This window comes from Larus michahellis, chromosome 4 (assembly GCF_964199755.1).
Source record: "Larus michahellis chromosome 4, bLarMic1.1, whole genome shotgun sequence".
NCBI classification, from domain to species: Eukaryota; Metazoa; Chordata; class Aves; order Charadriiformes; family Laridae; genus Larus; species Larus michahellis.
Window position 1 is genome coordinate 88,168,911 of NC_133899.1, and position 16,237 is coordinate 88,185,147.

The 16,237-nt window shown below is 37.1% G+C and overlaps 1 protein-coding gene across 3 annotated transcripts in view; it reads right to left on the minus strand.

The window, feature by feature from the left end:
- LUZP2 (leucine zipper protein 2) overlaps positions 1-16,237 on the minus strand; it is a 215,788-nt gene that overhangs the window by 108,983 nt on the left and 90,568 nt on the right. For all 3 annotated transcript variants that reach the window (XM_074586277.1, XM_074586279.1, XM_074586278.1), the window contains 3 exons: positions 11,090-11,207; positions 9,546-9,616; positions 6,330-6,411 (listed from right to left, as the gene is read on the minus strand). In XM_074586277.1, coding sequence (XP_074442378.1) covers positions 6,330-6,411; positions 9,546-9,616; positions 11,090-11,207 — 271 coding nt within the window. The remainder of the gene's footprint in view (positions 1-6,329; positions 6,412-9,545; positions 9,617-11,089; positions 11,208-16,237) is intronic.

Here is a 16,237-nt window from a genome sequence, read left to right on the forward strand (position 1 = left end):
TCACTCTCATCTGTATCAAAAGAGAAGTCAGAGAACACTACCATCGCTTAAGAGAGAAAAGAAGGTAGGGGGGCCATGACACTAGTGCCAACTGACATGCGTTAAGTGTTACTTCTTTTGCAAACTCTCCCAAAATTTTGTTGTTGGAAATACTAGCTACACATCCAGCTACCACTGAGGGTGAGGTTTTAATAGAAGACCAATATGTTCAGCACTTGCCTAGCAATCACGTCCACAAATACTGCCATTTAGTCCATGCACTTTGTAAAATAAACATGAAGATGTCGCACAACAAAAATTAAAGGTCACAATCAAAACATGAGATCAGGATTAACCGGGGGGGGCGGGGGAGGAATAATAAAATAACTATTCACATGGTGGGTCTTTTTTCAGCTGTTCAAAAGATTTGTCAGCTACTACTAAATACTGACAAAAATAATATAATGACCTCCACTAAAGAGTGCTCCCTTCCTTAGCCGTAACTCTCAAGAGAATATTAATATTCCTTCAAAGCACTTCACTTCTAAATCTGAGGATGTATGAAATAGTTAAAGAGATATGATACAAAAATTATTGTCAGTGTACTCTCTATACATAGCCTGTACGTATCAGCATGGATCTTCTAGCGCAGAGATATTTCAGACACCACAGTACTGTTAATTTAACCAGCAGCCTCTGTTAGTTAAACCAGTAATTTTTGCTAATTACTACTCACATACACACGCATCTGATATCACTGATACGGACATCTTAAATAGTGCAAACTTATTGTTTTAGCTTATCTGAATAATTAAAAAAAATTAAGTCCCTTTCTTCTCTAAAAATAATACCAGTGTTAATTAAAAAGTCATTCATTTGCGCTTTCATATTATAACAGCATTTTTAAAGCGCTTCTACTAAATCTCTACCAGCTGAAGAGCCACTTAGTCATAACATATAGTTATAGAGAGCTACATGGGAGGGATTTATATGACTTGGCTACTGGAGCCAACATAGAGATAACCATTTAAGTACATCTATGTCTATAATTTCATACTTTAAGACAGATCAGTCTGTATGAGACAATGTGCATGAATGCTTTTAGACAGTCCCAACGACAAGGCATAATCCCATTTTCCAGAAGAGATGTAAAAATTCTACTTTCGGTCACGAAATCACGATAGTATAATAAACAAGAATGGACATTTATACCCAGCTCTAAATTAAAAGGCACGAAACTGAAAAATTGAAACTAAGAAACTTTCTACATCTCTTCTTCCTTTCTACCCACTCTTTGTTCTCGTGTGACATTCACCTCATTCCAAATGTTGCTGCCTTTAATTACTGTCTAGCTGTAATTATGAAAATAGATGATTGAAATATATTGGTGTTCTAAGGCTGAACTTTGCAATATTAAGCAAGGACACTGCTTCTGTCTCCTGGAGACAAACTTCCAAGGTACTCAGAGCTTTGTGTGTTTCAGAGCTCATTACGTTTATTAAAGGCAACAGCTTCCATTCAGTGGCCTTTACTCACAGCAGTTTGTGACCTTGAAATGTTCAAATTAAATTTTCCCCCATCGAAATACAGGATGCTTTAGCAGATGGCAGTGACCTAATTCTAAGAGTCAGACAATAGTTAGTTATTCACTACAGACGAAGGAAGGAAGAATACCAATAGAGCATCGTTATCACAGTCAGAGCTCAGCTGTATGCTTATTTGCTTACCTCCAGACTTCCCGTATCTCGCTCAGGACTAAGACATGAGCATTTAAAATGGCACTGGAATACATTCATTAGCATCTAACTGCTTTGGCAACATCTGGAAACTCTAACGGACTCAACATTAATTTTCAGGGTCTAATTTTCAAGTTACAGTGCAGGAACTGACTCCAAAATCCAGGGAGACCAGGTTAGCCTATCACCTAAATCGTAGGAAATATTCTTTCCTTAGGGAAAAAGTGCTCTACAAAGTGATAAATACTTCTAAAAGCAAAGCTAAATATATTTTTACGTACTAGGATTTCCTAGATGAACGTAACTTTTAAGCTGTAAGTTATATTTCAATTAATAAACCAGACATTTGTCAAAGGCACATTTAGGACTTTAGGACCTGTCATAAGGGCTGTTACTAAACAAAATAAATATTTTGGAAGTGAAATGAACACCTGATCTTTTTATTAAAAATATTACGGGCAGGAGTTTTGTGATGGGTCTTAAGATTCTTGTTTGGTGGTGGATCTCTCTGAATTAAATTCCCCATATTCTGTTAGTTTTTTATGACTAAGAAAAAGCCTACTGATTTCAAAATAACCATATTGTTTATTGTTTATTTTTACGAGTCACGCATAATGCGTTTCTTAATTCTCATTTTTCGTAGTGAACACTGAGCAACTGGGAAAAAAATAATTTACACAGACGTATTTTCTCCTTTATTTTGACAGACGGTGCTATAATTGTATTGTCAAACAATTCCGCCACCGTCTCTTTTCAAAAATCGTTAGCATGGTATAAAATACCAACGGGAACAAAATGTAAAATGCAGACTAAGGTTAGTCCACTTAGCCAAACTACCTTTGAGTATTTCCCTGTTCCCTTCTTTACTTTCTCTCTCATCCAGAGCTATCCAGCTCTTTTTATACTTCAATTGCAGTTAATGGGAAACAACTTTGCAAACCTCAAGGTCACTTCCTAAAAAATAACCATTTCTTACGATACAAGCAGTTAGCACGAAGCACAGTCAAATGAAGAGCCCTTCTCCAAAAAGCTCCAAGAGCCTGTTAACCTAATGCAGAGATACAGAATCACTACTTACCCTACTTACTGAAATTCACTGGAAAAAAAAACAAAACAACAAAACACAACACTTTCAAGTTACATGTGTTATTTGCCCTCTGCCTCTTTCTTAAAAAAAGTGAAAATTAGTCCACGGTCCCTAAACCTGTTTCTGGAAGAAGTGGTTCCACTTCACATTTAGAGATATAGCTTGACATTATTAATACATTTTTTTTTAACTGCATAACAACCTATTATAAATTGCTTAGGTATTCGATATTAAATGCAGACCAAAACGCTCTGGCAACCTTCATCAATTGTTCAAGAGGACCACAGGTTATTTGGAATTGCCTTACCCATTTTATATACATGTTGTATAACTAAACCCACTAGGGTGCTTCCGACTAACAAGCTTTATCAGTTTAATAAATGCTTTTTGATATACAAAAAAATCCATAGTTCTAGTGTGAAATGGTCTGTAGAGAAGCTCCCTCACAACCCAAGGCTTTCTGCAAGACTGTATTTGACCTTGAACTTTGCAACGTACCCTAAAATTTAAACCATCTTTATCGTAACTAGTATTCCTCTGCACATTCTACTATCCCAGATAGAGCAGCTGAAACAAGAGGGATATAATTTATCCAAGGTCTGCCACATATTTTCTAGAAAAGACCTGTCCCAAGGTGGACTGCCCCTGTTCTTTGTACTTTAGTGCTACAGATGGAGAAGACAAAGGACCCAGAAAGGGAGCGCTCACTCCTGCTAAGGGTCCCCAGGTCAGTCCTCACTGTTATTAGTACGGCAAAGACCAGGAGTGTCTTTACACCTCCTTTTTGTTTCCTTAAACCCAAGTTGCTGCTTCTACCCTCAGAAAGTTGTTACTACCTAAAGGGTACCTTAAAGGGCCAAAAAGAAAATGGATAAGCACGCACAATAACGTTGATAACATTGTTTCTGCTGAACTGTTTGTGCAACTGGTGGTGAAGAGTCTTGCCATACCTTGCAGAAGACTTGGATGCAAAGTGTAATGCATTGCTGCCGCAACTCCTTTGTCCTTTTGGTTTGGCCAGAGTCCTTGGATTCTTTCCAGGTTATTTTTCATGTAATTTGACTGAATTCTTGTAGATTCTTACTTGCACTTTTGCATTTACCTAATAAAGAACACCTTCAGGCAGGTGTTCCCTGCGGAATATATGCAGCCAGTGAGCACACAGGAAGCACTGTACTATGGCTCCTTGGCAAGCGCAGAAAAGAAAGATGTATTTCCAACTCCCCTCCAGGCTTTTATTCATGGGGCTTTGAGAAACATAATTCTATTCTTATTTACTCTGACGATAATCAAGATTTACTTTACCAAATCCTGTAGAATAAAATGTGCTTAAATTGTATTAGAAACAAGACTCGCAATTCATTAAATTAGAATTAAATTCAAGCTCCCATCCTCTAGCTAGGCTTGCCTCAAAGTACCTGGACCGTCTTTCATAGCACTCATATTGCTTTCAGAAAAAGATGAAACACACGGAGAAACCAGGTGTAAAGCAACCCTGTGTGACAGTAATAATATTTATTTCCATTTCTATTGCACTGTTTGAATATTCATTCAATCTCACTGTATTGGTGAGCTTCATTATGTACCTCGTACCCCGAGGCATAAAGAAATAAATGTCACAAACCAAGGGCACAGTTCTACTTTCCTTGAAACAAGTAGCAAATTTAATATTCTATTATTGGCAAGTTTTAGAATCTTGCTCAAGAATTGAGTTTCTCTAAGCAGCTGACAACACTCCCAGCCAAGTTCTGTTATAAACTCAGAGGGTTTTTTCCTGGTTTCCGCACTAGGTAATATTTTTGCTTACAGCTAACAGTACATTTTGTTTGACTTGTCTAGAACAAATCTCGTGCTCTTTCCCAGTGCTAGCGTGTGGACTGAATTTACACAAGGCACTGCTGCTCAGGTTTAAAAAAGCACTATATCACAAAGAACAACGGAGCCAGTAATCCATTCACGACACCTGAGATGTATTTAACCCACAGCTGAATTACTCTTGAATATCAAAATCTAATACAGAGATTAAATAACAAAATATGTTTTCCACCTTCAATTTGTAGGACTAAAATTCCTTGCGCTGAAAAAGCTAGCGGCAACGTGCCCATGCACCTGAAAAAAAGGAACTTTTGACCATCTTCTGAGTACTTAGCAGAACTCAGCATTTTCTTATTTCATGACCATATATCTCACCATCTTAAAACAAGCGCAGATTTTTTTTCCTGGATATAAGCTGCCCTGGCTATTGAGAAAGACCCCAGAAATATGTTATTCTTTTCAATTCAATACGGCATTCGGTTTACTTCTTTTGTCCCCTCAAGAACAAAAAAAAGGATTTTTGTTCTCCAGACAAAATCACAAGTACCAAAAATCCGCTAAGTACATGTGGTGGGAGACACAAGCATAGGTAAAACAGTAGCTTTACCCTTCAGACTTCTGAGTGACAAAGGGGGAAAAAAAGTGTTTTCAAAAAAATCATGTTAATTGAAAGAAACCTGCAAAAGAAACACTTCTGTTCAAAATCTACATGGTTTCTAATGAGAAGGTAGCGCGTGAAACATGCACTCTCACATCTTGCTCACCAAGGGCATAAAGCCACTTACGAATCACATTCATACAAAAGGAGGCATTTGTAAATATTTGATAAATTTAGTAATTGCTTTTAAACATCTATCTTGGAGGAACCCTTGTTTTGTAAGCCTGGAAGACAGTAAAATCTTACTAAATCCACCAGTAGTTATCCAATATGAAATTAAAAACAGATCTATAAGCCCTTATGGCAGCTTGTTTTCAAGTCCAGAGTTAGAATCACCGAACAGTTGAGGTTTGATGGGACCTCTGGACATTTAGTCAAATTATGCTCAGTGATGTTCGTGTTATAGGAATATTACTAACCAACATAGGAAAAATTTCCTTTTTACATCTTAGAATTACACAGAAAACACGATCTACTTTTTTTTTTCCCTGCAATAGCAAAATGTGGCCATTTATGCCCCACAACATTACAGTGCTACACGAAAATCCAATGAATCGTACAATTTATCCAGAAACAGAATTTCATTATAGTATAAAATCTTAATGGGACTTAATACCTTCCTATAGTGCTAATTAGATCTACTATGGTCAGACACTCTTCTCCCTGTTTTGCTGAAAATCGGTAGTGGTTCCAAAAAAGTCAATGGATGTATGACAGTGTACATTGGTACAGATGAGACACGAGGCTCCATAAAGATAACTTCATCAGAGAAAGGAGTTGGGTCCAATTCTCCAGGCCCAAATCTCCAAAAGTATATACACACACCTAAATCCCACAGAAATTAGTGAAGTCGGGGAATTAGCACTTTTGAACGTACAAACCTTTTTCAGCTCCTTTCTTCTGAAGCTTGTAGAGTACTACCCACATACTTGAAATCCAAGCTTTTTACATGCAAAGTTATTTGACCTGATGACAAATTCTCAAGGCAGAAGGATTAAAAAAAAGAGAGAAGAAACAAACAAAAATAATGAAAGAGGGACAGGGAATCACTCACGGTAGCCTGCTGCTTTTCTGCTTTCTCAGCTGCCTCATTAAGCTGCTTTTGAAAGGCCTCCTGGAGAGATTTCATTTCTTCCCTGGTTTATTGAAAACACAGAACACAAACTTCATCACAAGTGTCCTTTAAGAAATAATTCTTCAGATTCAAGAAAAGGCACCTTTAATTATTTAGCGTAACAAGCAGATGTACTCTGTCTATGAGTCTTGCTCATAAAATCATAATGACCCCATGAACCATAGTGCCAATGCAAGACAAAAATAATCTGTCATGGAAATTGGCCACCTTTTACATCTACTGAATAGCCTGCTGTGCAAAACATCTGCCAGTGTATAATTTCTAGCAAAAACGATTGGCACCAAAAAAAGCGAGGAAAGCGGGCTACTGAACACGCACCGAAAAGGAACCATACTACTATCGATGAGAACTAGTTTATACCTGCTTTAAAATAAATAAATAAAGAATGCTCAGATAAAATTCAACCTTCACCTAGCTCTTTCTAGAGATAAGCGACACAAAACCCAGTAGAAGATTCTGGCATACCGGAAAAAAAACAAGAGGATAATTGCTTGGACTGGCCTTTATTTGAATCAAAAAATCCCTTCGTATTACTGATGCAGGCAGAGAATTTCTCCAAATTGCGAGGACCGCAGCAGGCTGACATCCTCTGCAGGTCACCTACCCACAGCGTATGACACGCTTTGGGACTGTGGCAAATGAGAAGAGCTTTTTCTCTTCTAATTTCAGAGCAAAATTTCAAAGCTTTTTCAGGGCTGTTGCTTGCATGGATAAACCTGCACAGAAGACCAACACAGAACTAGATTTACACACAGATAATAATTTAGCCCAGCAAAAACTAAACTGGAATGGAAACCATCGAGTTCACACAAGAAGAGACCTTGTGGGCTGCTGCATCATCTTTCTTGTTAGCCGATAACTTTACTACTTTTAGCAATTTCAGCAACACTAGTACAGAACAGATTTAATTGAAACAGTGATTGAGCAGCATGAAACCAATGCACCATGAGCACAATAGAGCTGTCTTATCGTACAAACAGATGCCATCATTTCAAAGTGCTGATGGTGCACAGAAAGAACAAAACTTGAGGCATCATAGTAAGTGACCACGTTTTACTTGCAACTTGCTAAGTACTGAAGAATTCACATAAAAGGGATTTAAAAAAAATACCTAATTTGACGTCAGCGGAACTGTATCTACTTACACAAGCTGAAATTCTAGCACTCTAAACTTTACTTTATCATCCACCGTTGCAGAGAATAATCAAAGCAGTGCTCACAGACCAAACAGCTCATGTTTGTCCAAAGGAAGAAGATCATAAGATTAATATTGGGATATATTTTCAATTTTGGTTCAGATACAATAGATTTAAGCAAAACACATTGTTCACTGTTCTTCTCTGACTCCAGAAGAAATACAGCCTGAGGCTCTCGGCAAATAAACTGTGACCCTTCCTTAGTGAAATTCTATGAGGGAGATTCCCTGCCGCGTTCTGAACACCTTCTTACACTGAACTTCACCACCTCTCTGGAAGTGAAATCCAGTAAGCCTGTAAACAGCTGTCAAGTACCTGCAGTAGCTCCAAGGCATTTTCTTGGAGTATATTGTAAAAGCCTTTTACTTTCTGAAGGAGTGTGAGGGCTGCTCGGCGACATTGCACCGACCCAGGGTTTATCTCTGGGAAGGGCCGCTGTGCCATACACTCAATAGCTGAATCCCTTAGAAGCAAAAGTCAACATGTACTTTTGGGTGGACCTTGAGAGGCTTTAAGGGATGATTTAAGGAGGAGATTAGGAAGTAGTTGTTACTAGTAGTTTTACTACATACTTGTAGTATGTAGCAAAATTTTCCCTTAGCAGACTCAATTTTCCCATCTGCAACTAGATCTATTTACTACACAGTCTATTAATACTTCTAATCAATTAATCTCTCTATTTCATAAAAGCTGCACAACCATCAAACCACTACAAAAACGCATTCGCGTCTGAAGGATGGGGTCCGTGACAAGGGCAGCTACGATGCCGAGACATATACCTTCAGTTGCACCCAGGCCATATCACATTAAACAGGACATTAGCTGAAGTCTTGCTTTCACCATTTAATAAATTTGTCTGGAACATCTGAAAGACTTCTACATATCTGACCCTTCTTTATCAAAGTAAGAATGAGAACTTCTATGAGTATTGTATTATGGATCTTATTTGTTGTGTATTGAAGAAGTGAAGGTCATTTTACCACAAGCCTTCTCTGCAGCAATGCAATTTCCTATGTACTTCTATTAAACACAGTATCAGCAATAAGATTGCCACGGGATTTAAGTATTGCATTTCTAACAATGAAAGAAGTGTGAACTTTATTGAGTCCTTCAGTAACTTTTATTCTAAGGAAAAAGATGAAGTATAATTGCATTCATTACACAGTATTATTCCAGTGAAAGTGATCCCTGTATTAGTGACATTTTCTTGTTATTAAAACTGTTATTGACGTCGTTATTTGATGGTCTGCATTCCAAGAATTAAGAGAAGTAGAATGACGACGGTTACTTGTGACAAAGCACTTGGGGACTTGAGACTAAAGGACTAGGCTGGGAACTTGCATTCCCAGCCATGGAAACTCATTGTTTCTGAAGTGCGCAACGAGTAATCTGCAGTGAATACTTCTCCCTGCTCCTAACTGCCTTCCTCACAGATACCCGGTGCAAGTGTTACTACATTTGCACAATGACTAGTGATTTTGGGCGCCTACAGGCACAAATATTTAATTAAGAGGCCTGAATAAATATTTATATCATCATCTTTAAATGCAAAGATTGAGATACTTTAATAATTTAATTAACTAGGCATTATCACACACTAGTAATTTTCTAAAACTTCTGATTTTATTCTTTTTCATGATTATTCTTATTCATGATTAAACCTAAACCTTCCTGAGAAATCCCAAGTCTCTTTCTTTAGCAGATATCTCACTATAGCATTTTCATATCTTTTCCTAATATATGTCCAATATCAGCAAATAAATAATTTGTTTCAAAAACTCCCCAAAAGAGCATCCCCTGCCCTTCCTTTACTGCTGTAATCAGCAGACTCTGGAATACAGTAGTGTTTATAGATTAAAGTAAAAGGAAAGCTGGAATTTCCTAGTCTGACAGTTATCAGTCTGGAAACGGAAAGAGAAGGGAGGAGTTGGGGTCTTACCTTTGCTTTTGGCCCAGTTCCAGAAGTTTCTGCACATCATTTTTGGCCGACGCTTCATCATTTTTCAAAGACTGATAGCAAAGGAAGAACTCTATTACCAAAGAGATCTTAAATATTATTCATCTGTGAAATGATTAATCTGGCCGTCTTTCATAAAACGCTCCCGGTGAATTACAGATATTACCCCTCGTGAGAAATGGAGGAACAGCCTGAGTTTTTTCTTTCACCATAACTCAGCAAAGCTAACTGTACACAGCTGGTTTTTCTAATATTAAATGAGAGCTCATCAAATAAAATAAGTAGATTTAGAAACAAAGAGATGACTAAAAGCATTAGGATTGTATGACAAAGATAAGGGTGTATATACAGAAGATAATACTACAGCTCTTTGCCTGTATCTGCCTCCCTGCAGTGTTGGGTCTGAACTACCTCCTAGGATAACTTTGCCGAGTGCTACCTTCAACTGTACTACCATAGGAAATCCCATTCTCAACAAGGAGAAGTGCATTTCTCTAAAAAGTAAGAAGAAAAACCCCTACAATAATAAAGCACAGTAAAGCACTCAAAAAAAAAAAAGTTTAATAGTTCATATTAATTAGAAACAGAGAAGCCTGGAATATAAAACAACGTGACATAATAATATAATATAGCACAGTACTGATACACAGTACCAGTATTGCTCTGTGAACAGGTACAGGGATGCTACTCCTTATATCTTTCCCACCTACCTTACATCAACTTGAAGATAAAAACGCAATGTCAAAAAAATACTGTCCTTTAAAATGGCACAAAATACAGAGACAAATCTCAACGGATAATGAGTCTGAATGTTTTCACCAGACCAACAGACTGTATCTGGGAAAGACAGGCGTGCTTTTAAGTGAACACCTGGTGATTTCAGGACCTCAAATCCAGAGAAGGATTTTTAATCTGCTCTTCACTCTGAGGAGCTGATCTGACTCCAGAGTTAATCTGACTCTTGTCCTTCCCGCCTATCCATGACACCTCAAAACCTCCCAACTTAACTGCAGAGGTGTCTCAGCTCTAGCTGCAGGCTCATCCAGCACAATTTGTCACCTAAAATTGTAAAGTAATGCCCTGCAGTAAATCCAGTCAGACCACATAGACAGCATGTCAGGCAGCTAAAGTGAGCAGCTAAACTAGACTGAGTAGATGTAACTCATCATCAAAGATGCAACCTGCAACAGTAAAGGAGATCCTTTATAGTAGCTGACAGGACAAACGTCTGGTAACTCCACTAAAACAGCTTATCCCTTCCTTTTTTTGTTCTACTATGCTCTCTTTTCTTCTTTTTTTTTTGTTTTGTTTTGTTTTTAAGTGGACAAAGGGCCCAACTCATTAGGATTACATTTTCCGTTAAAAGCATTGGTTTTATGTTAAGTGCAAGGTCAACAAAATAATAATTATTCACATATTAAAAAAAACCCCACCACCCCATATTTTTTTGTAATAAATGGAATATGAATATGAAATATGAAAAAATCAAGGTGAATAATCCTACAGAAACCAAGACACAACCTAACCTGGAGGTTTACTTTAATTCCCTCAAGTTCTTTTGAAGTCTTCGACAGTTGACGAAGGATATTGCTTCTTTCCTTAAAGACTTCTTTCAGCTGCCTTTCCAGTTCTTCATAGCCCTGTCTAACACAGAAAATAAAAGCATGAGATCTTCTCAAAACATTCCTGAATGCACTCGAAAACAGTTTCGGTTCATACAAATTTTACTAATTCAAATATTCTTTACGGGTTCCTAATTGGAGTGCGGGAAGGCCCCCCTGTTCACCCGTATAACAACTTGAATTCTCCCAACATAGATAAATAGATGTTTTATCTGTCAAAAAGATGCGCTGCATCTGACTATACAAATTATCAGACTGAAACACTGTGAATGGTGTATTGTCTGTGATGAACAAGAGACAGAAAGGAGGTATTTAACATGAGTGACGGTACACAGTACGAGATTTTTCATGTTTTAAAAGATATTCACTGCAAGAAAACAAGCAAAACTTCGCAAGTATGAAGTTTTCCGACACCCAGTAATTTCAGGGAAGGACGATTCAGATCTATTTTAACTTTGTAAAATACATTTCATTCCACAATTTCCCCCATGCTTAAACCTCCTTACAGTTTAAACTAGAACTGACAAATACGCTAAGAGGAATCAAACCTAATTATTAATTAATGGTAAGTCAAAATATATTCTATCTTTTTCAAAATGGTAATTTTTACTTGGAATGTAACTGTACATTTTAAAGTTTTTCTAAAATCCACACTGAAATAAATCCAACACATTGGTTTAGGCTGAATGACATACTGATCCAGCTCTCCAACTCTGGTACCCCATTCCAGAAAAAAAGCAAACACTGCAGTTAATTCTAAACCAAAACACTTCTACATTTAGAATTGTCTTCTATTTCTTCTTTTGAGGAAGACTCAAGCATCCATTCCTTCTACAACTTAATTTTATTTTTTTCCTCCTTGCTGTATCTCTGGTTCTAAGGAAGGCCGGGGGGAGGGAGGGGCGGATGACCTCAACTCTGCAACACATCAGTACTATTTTATTATCATATCCAAGACCTTGAAGTTAATGCTCCTTTAATGGATTTTGAATACCCACTTCAGCAAAGAAACTCGATAAAGCAAATTAAATACGTTATCTATTATCAGTCCTATCTGTTTTAGGAATAGACAGCTCACAAAATAGGACAGATTTATGAAAAAAGAAAATTATTCCATATTAAACAATACTTTGGATACCTATAGGAGATGAAAGTGAATAAAACTTCTCTTTCATCAACACAAGACTTTAGGCAAAGAATTTTAACTTTATATTGAAGTTTCAGCAATAATTCTATTCAGCTTTGACAGAATGTTGCAAATTAAAAAGGACAGAGTTCTTTGAGTTTCTATCTCTGACGAAATACAAAACATCTCTAATTCCTGCTTGCCGCTGCAAAATAAGAACTAATATGTTATGGTCTGCAACATAGCACCCTACACTTTCAGTGAAGGTCTTCAGCACAATTGCTACGTCAACTGTTTCATTTTACAGGAGAAGTTCTCTTTTAGAGGAAAGTTGAAAAGGAAAAGAGAAGGGAGATTCATCCCCTCAATACCAAAAATGTAAAGTTTTCCCAGGGTAGTTCAATCAAAACTACAGTCTTTCTAATGCATTGCGTAGCTAATAAATAAAAAGATCGTCTCTCTGTAAAATATTTTATTATCTTTATAAACTTTACTTTTTCTTCCAATTTGTGGATGAACTTTATTTCAAGAACCTGTGGTTTCAAACCATTTCAATTATGTTCATCCACCAGAGGAAAGGGAAAGCTGCAGATCTAGTGGGGGAACAAGAAGACACGGGGTGAAGTCAGTGCAAGGAGAGAATGCCAGGACTCAGCTATGCATACCTACTGGTAACTAAACAGCACTGAGTAATCTGGTTATCCTCGATACGGATAACTAATGTTATAAAAACCACATTATCTCAAATACAGGTCATGTAGTCAAACTCATCATGGGTCTACAAGAAAATCCACACGCCAAGATTTAACCTTCCTGCATGTAGGTTCAAATTCTTCAATCAAACTGAATGAAAGAACCTACTGCTATATTAATTCAATCTAGCCAGTACTAGAATACCTGACAAATATTAGCATTCTGGCTGTTACACGTAATGTAAATAAAATCTCCTGCATTTAAGTTTTAGATAGAAACACCTATAGTTTTCTTGTTACCACTCCAGCTATGTGTGATTTTAATGAAGGTATACATCATTGTGAAAGAGCTGGCTCACCTCAGCAACAACAGTACGTGTAATCAGCCTGACAAGCTTCAGAGAATACTCCCGTTTTAATTTGCTGATGAACAGGGGTCAAGGAGGAATTTCCTCCCGCGCAAGTAATCAGGTAGTTTCAATAAGGTCAACACTTCCATTCCCCTTTCGGCATCACAAAAAGTGTGTTAGACTTAATGGTCTCTTTTGCCACTGAAATGTCGTGCTTCTGTTTAAAGTTAAACCCTGAATTTTAAAAAAAAATAAAAATAAAAAATACCTACAAGCAGTAACACTGGTTGAATTTTAAAAAAAAATAAAAATAAAAAATACCTACAAGCAGTAACACTGGTTTAACGATCACTTTAAAGAAACACCACCACCCCTAATTCCAGTTTAGCTTGAGCATTTAAAGGCCATCTGTCCCAAGCAGCCAATTATGCTGCCCCATGGGCATTCAGTCGGCACAGATTTCACTCTCTTGTCTTGTAAATACTCATATCTGCCCATTTGCATAAACTAAGGCATCTCCTGAATTTTTAAATTTAATTTAATACAACCTATGCATGCCCTTACATTTTCCTTCATATTACATTTTATGACACACTGTGCAGGGAGGAGACAAAAAGCCAACAACAAACTTAACAGAGAGAGTCACAAAACAAGCCATACCCTCAGAATTGTTAGAACTTAAAAAAAATGAAAGAAGAGTGAAGATACAAGACATAGCTATGAGATCTATTAACTGTTAGGTCCTCAAAGTTTTCCTCCTGGACAGCATTATCTCTGATAACAAGCCTTGACTCTCAGCATTATCTCCAAGCACAATGCCCAAGTATTTGAAGACAGTAAAATTCAACTCTGTACCCGTGTGGCAGCCAAAACAACCCTTGGATCCACCCATCTATTTTGGTCACCTCAATTTCTACATTGCCAACTTGTGCTGTTTAGACTAACGAAGTGCAATTCAAGTGCAAAAAAGGTAAATTTGTACATGCATTGGTCTAACCATGAATCATGTAGATTGTTCAAGTTAGTATTTTTCTACAAAACCTAATATACATTCACTTTTACACTCCTTTAGTATTAACAGGAGTCTCAGGATTGGGTTTAAGGAAAGATCCATGATCAACTGGTTTTCTTATTCTACCTTTCTTGAATTCTAAATAACATAATTTTAGTCTCTCACATATTTGATAAGCACTGTCTGGAAGGTGTCACAGACGTACATACAATATAAATGTACGCGTGGATGGGAAGGCCATCCTAGAAAAAGTCAAGTCACTTTTCCACATCAGCACACCCATACTCAGCAGCTGTGCTATTATATGAAAAGCATAATGTTTTTTCTGAAGCTAATGTTTGATTTAAAAAAAAAAAAATATTTCCACCATGATATAGTAACATTTCTTTCATATTTGAAAACCCATAAATCACAAAATATACGATCACAAATACAGAATTTTGTCCTGATGAATATCAACAAACTCCGCTGAATTCGATTAGCTAACAAGAAGATTTTTTGTCTAATTAAGAAAAAACTGCAACACAAAGCAATTGGACCAGATATCAACAAGACTTAATTGGTGTAATTCCTCTGAATTCAGAGAAGATTTAAGTTGAAAGAACACCTAATCTTGATCTAGGAACCCGAATGAAACATATGGCCCTTTAAGAAGGATGGCATCATCCCTCACCATGGGGGAGAAAGCAAGAGAAGGAACTTTAGTAGAAAAACAGTGAGATATTAAACTCAACAATAAATTAGGTGGGTGTGGAGAGAGAGTGGATTTTTGCAGCCAGAACAATTTGCTTATGCTGAACTCGGATGCCAGTTTTGTACTGCAGGACAATTCCGGCAGAACTTGAGTGGGTCAACACGATGGGCCACCACTGCATCACCCTGCAATAAACACCGCGAAGTCCCAGTGACTTCCGATCCTCAGGAGCTGTCAGGGTTCCCTACTCGTTTTGCAGTATAATTATATGTGGCCGAAATATGTTAAACCCATCCCTAGGACACTTCACTATGTAATTATACACAGATTAGATCTGTTCCCTGAATATTAGGTTACACCAGTTACACCATTCTGCAAAATAAAGCGACATTACCAGCACATCCACCTGGGACCGAAATGAGTACTCACCATTTTAGCACATGAATGCTTTTACAAATGTTCATTATGAAACAGAACAATTTAGCAATACTCTGCACGTTAAGGTCATCTGTAGTACTCTAATTGCAAGTTGTTTCCCTTCTACCATCAGGCTATTGAGGTAGTGTCAGTGTAAATTCCAACACCATTTGCTTTCAGGGAATGATATTCACTTATAGTTTCAAGCTTAGTCAGCTGTTTTGACTCTTCTGTTACTCTTACCGACATGATTTAATAGATTATAGTAAACATTTCAGCAGGTTCTAATTTTCAGTATGCAACGGAGACAAATTCCTAATAACTAGAAAGACTTGCGCCCCCGAGATCACTCTACCTCTGACTGTTATTTCTTTAAATATTAGAAGTTAGGCTTTTAGTCTTCAAAATAAGGATCGAGTTTATTTCTCACTGAATAATATGTACTATGTCAGGACAAAGTAAAATTGATTTGGTTTTCCCACTAGGTTTACAAAGCCTGTCTTTGAAATAAAACTTTTATAAAGATTTCAATTATTTACGGTACATAAATGTCCCTGACTGAAAAAAAAAGCCCAACCCTTAAAACAAAAGAGAAAATTGAAATGCAGTCTGAGGTTTAAGACAAACTTAGGTGTCTCTTTCAGCAAATCTGTTGTCAGTTATATTCTTTAAGCCACTCTAAAAAACTTTACTGCTCTAATTGAAATTAATAGTTTAGGGCATTCTACTGTAAATTCTAAGAAAATTAGGTGAGACGATGA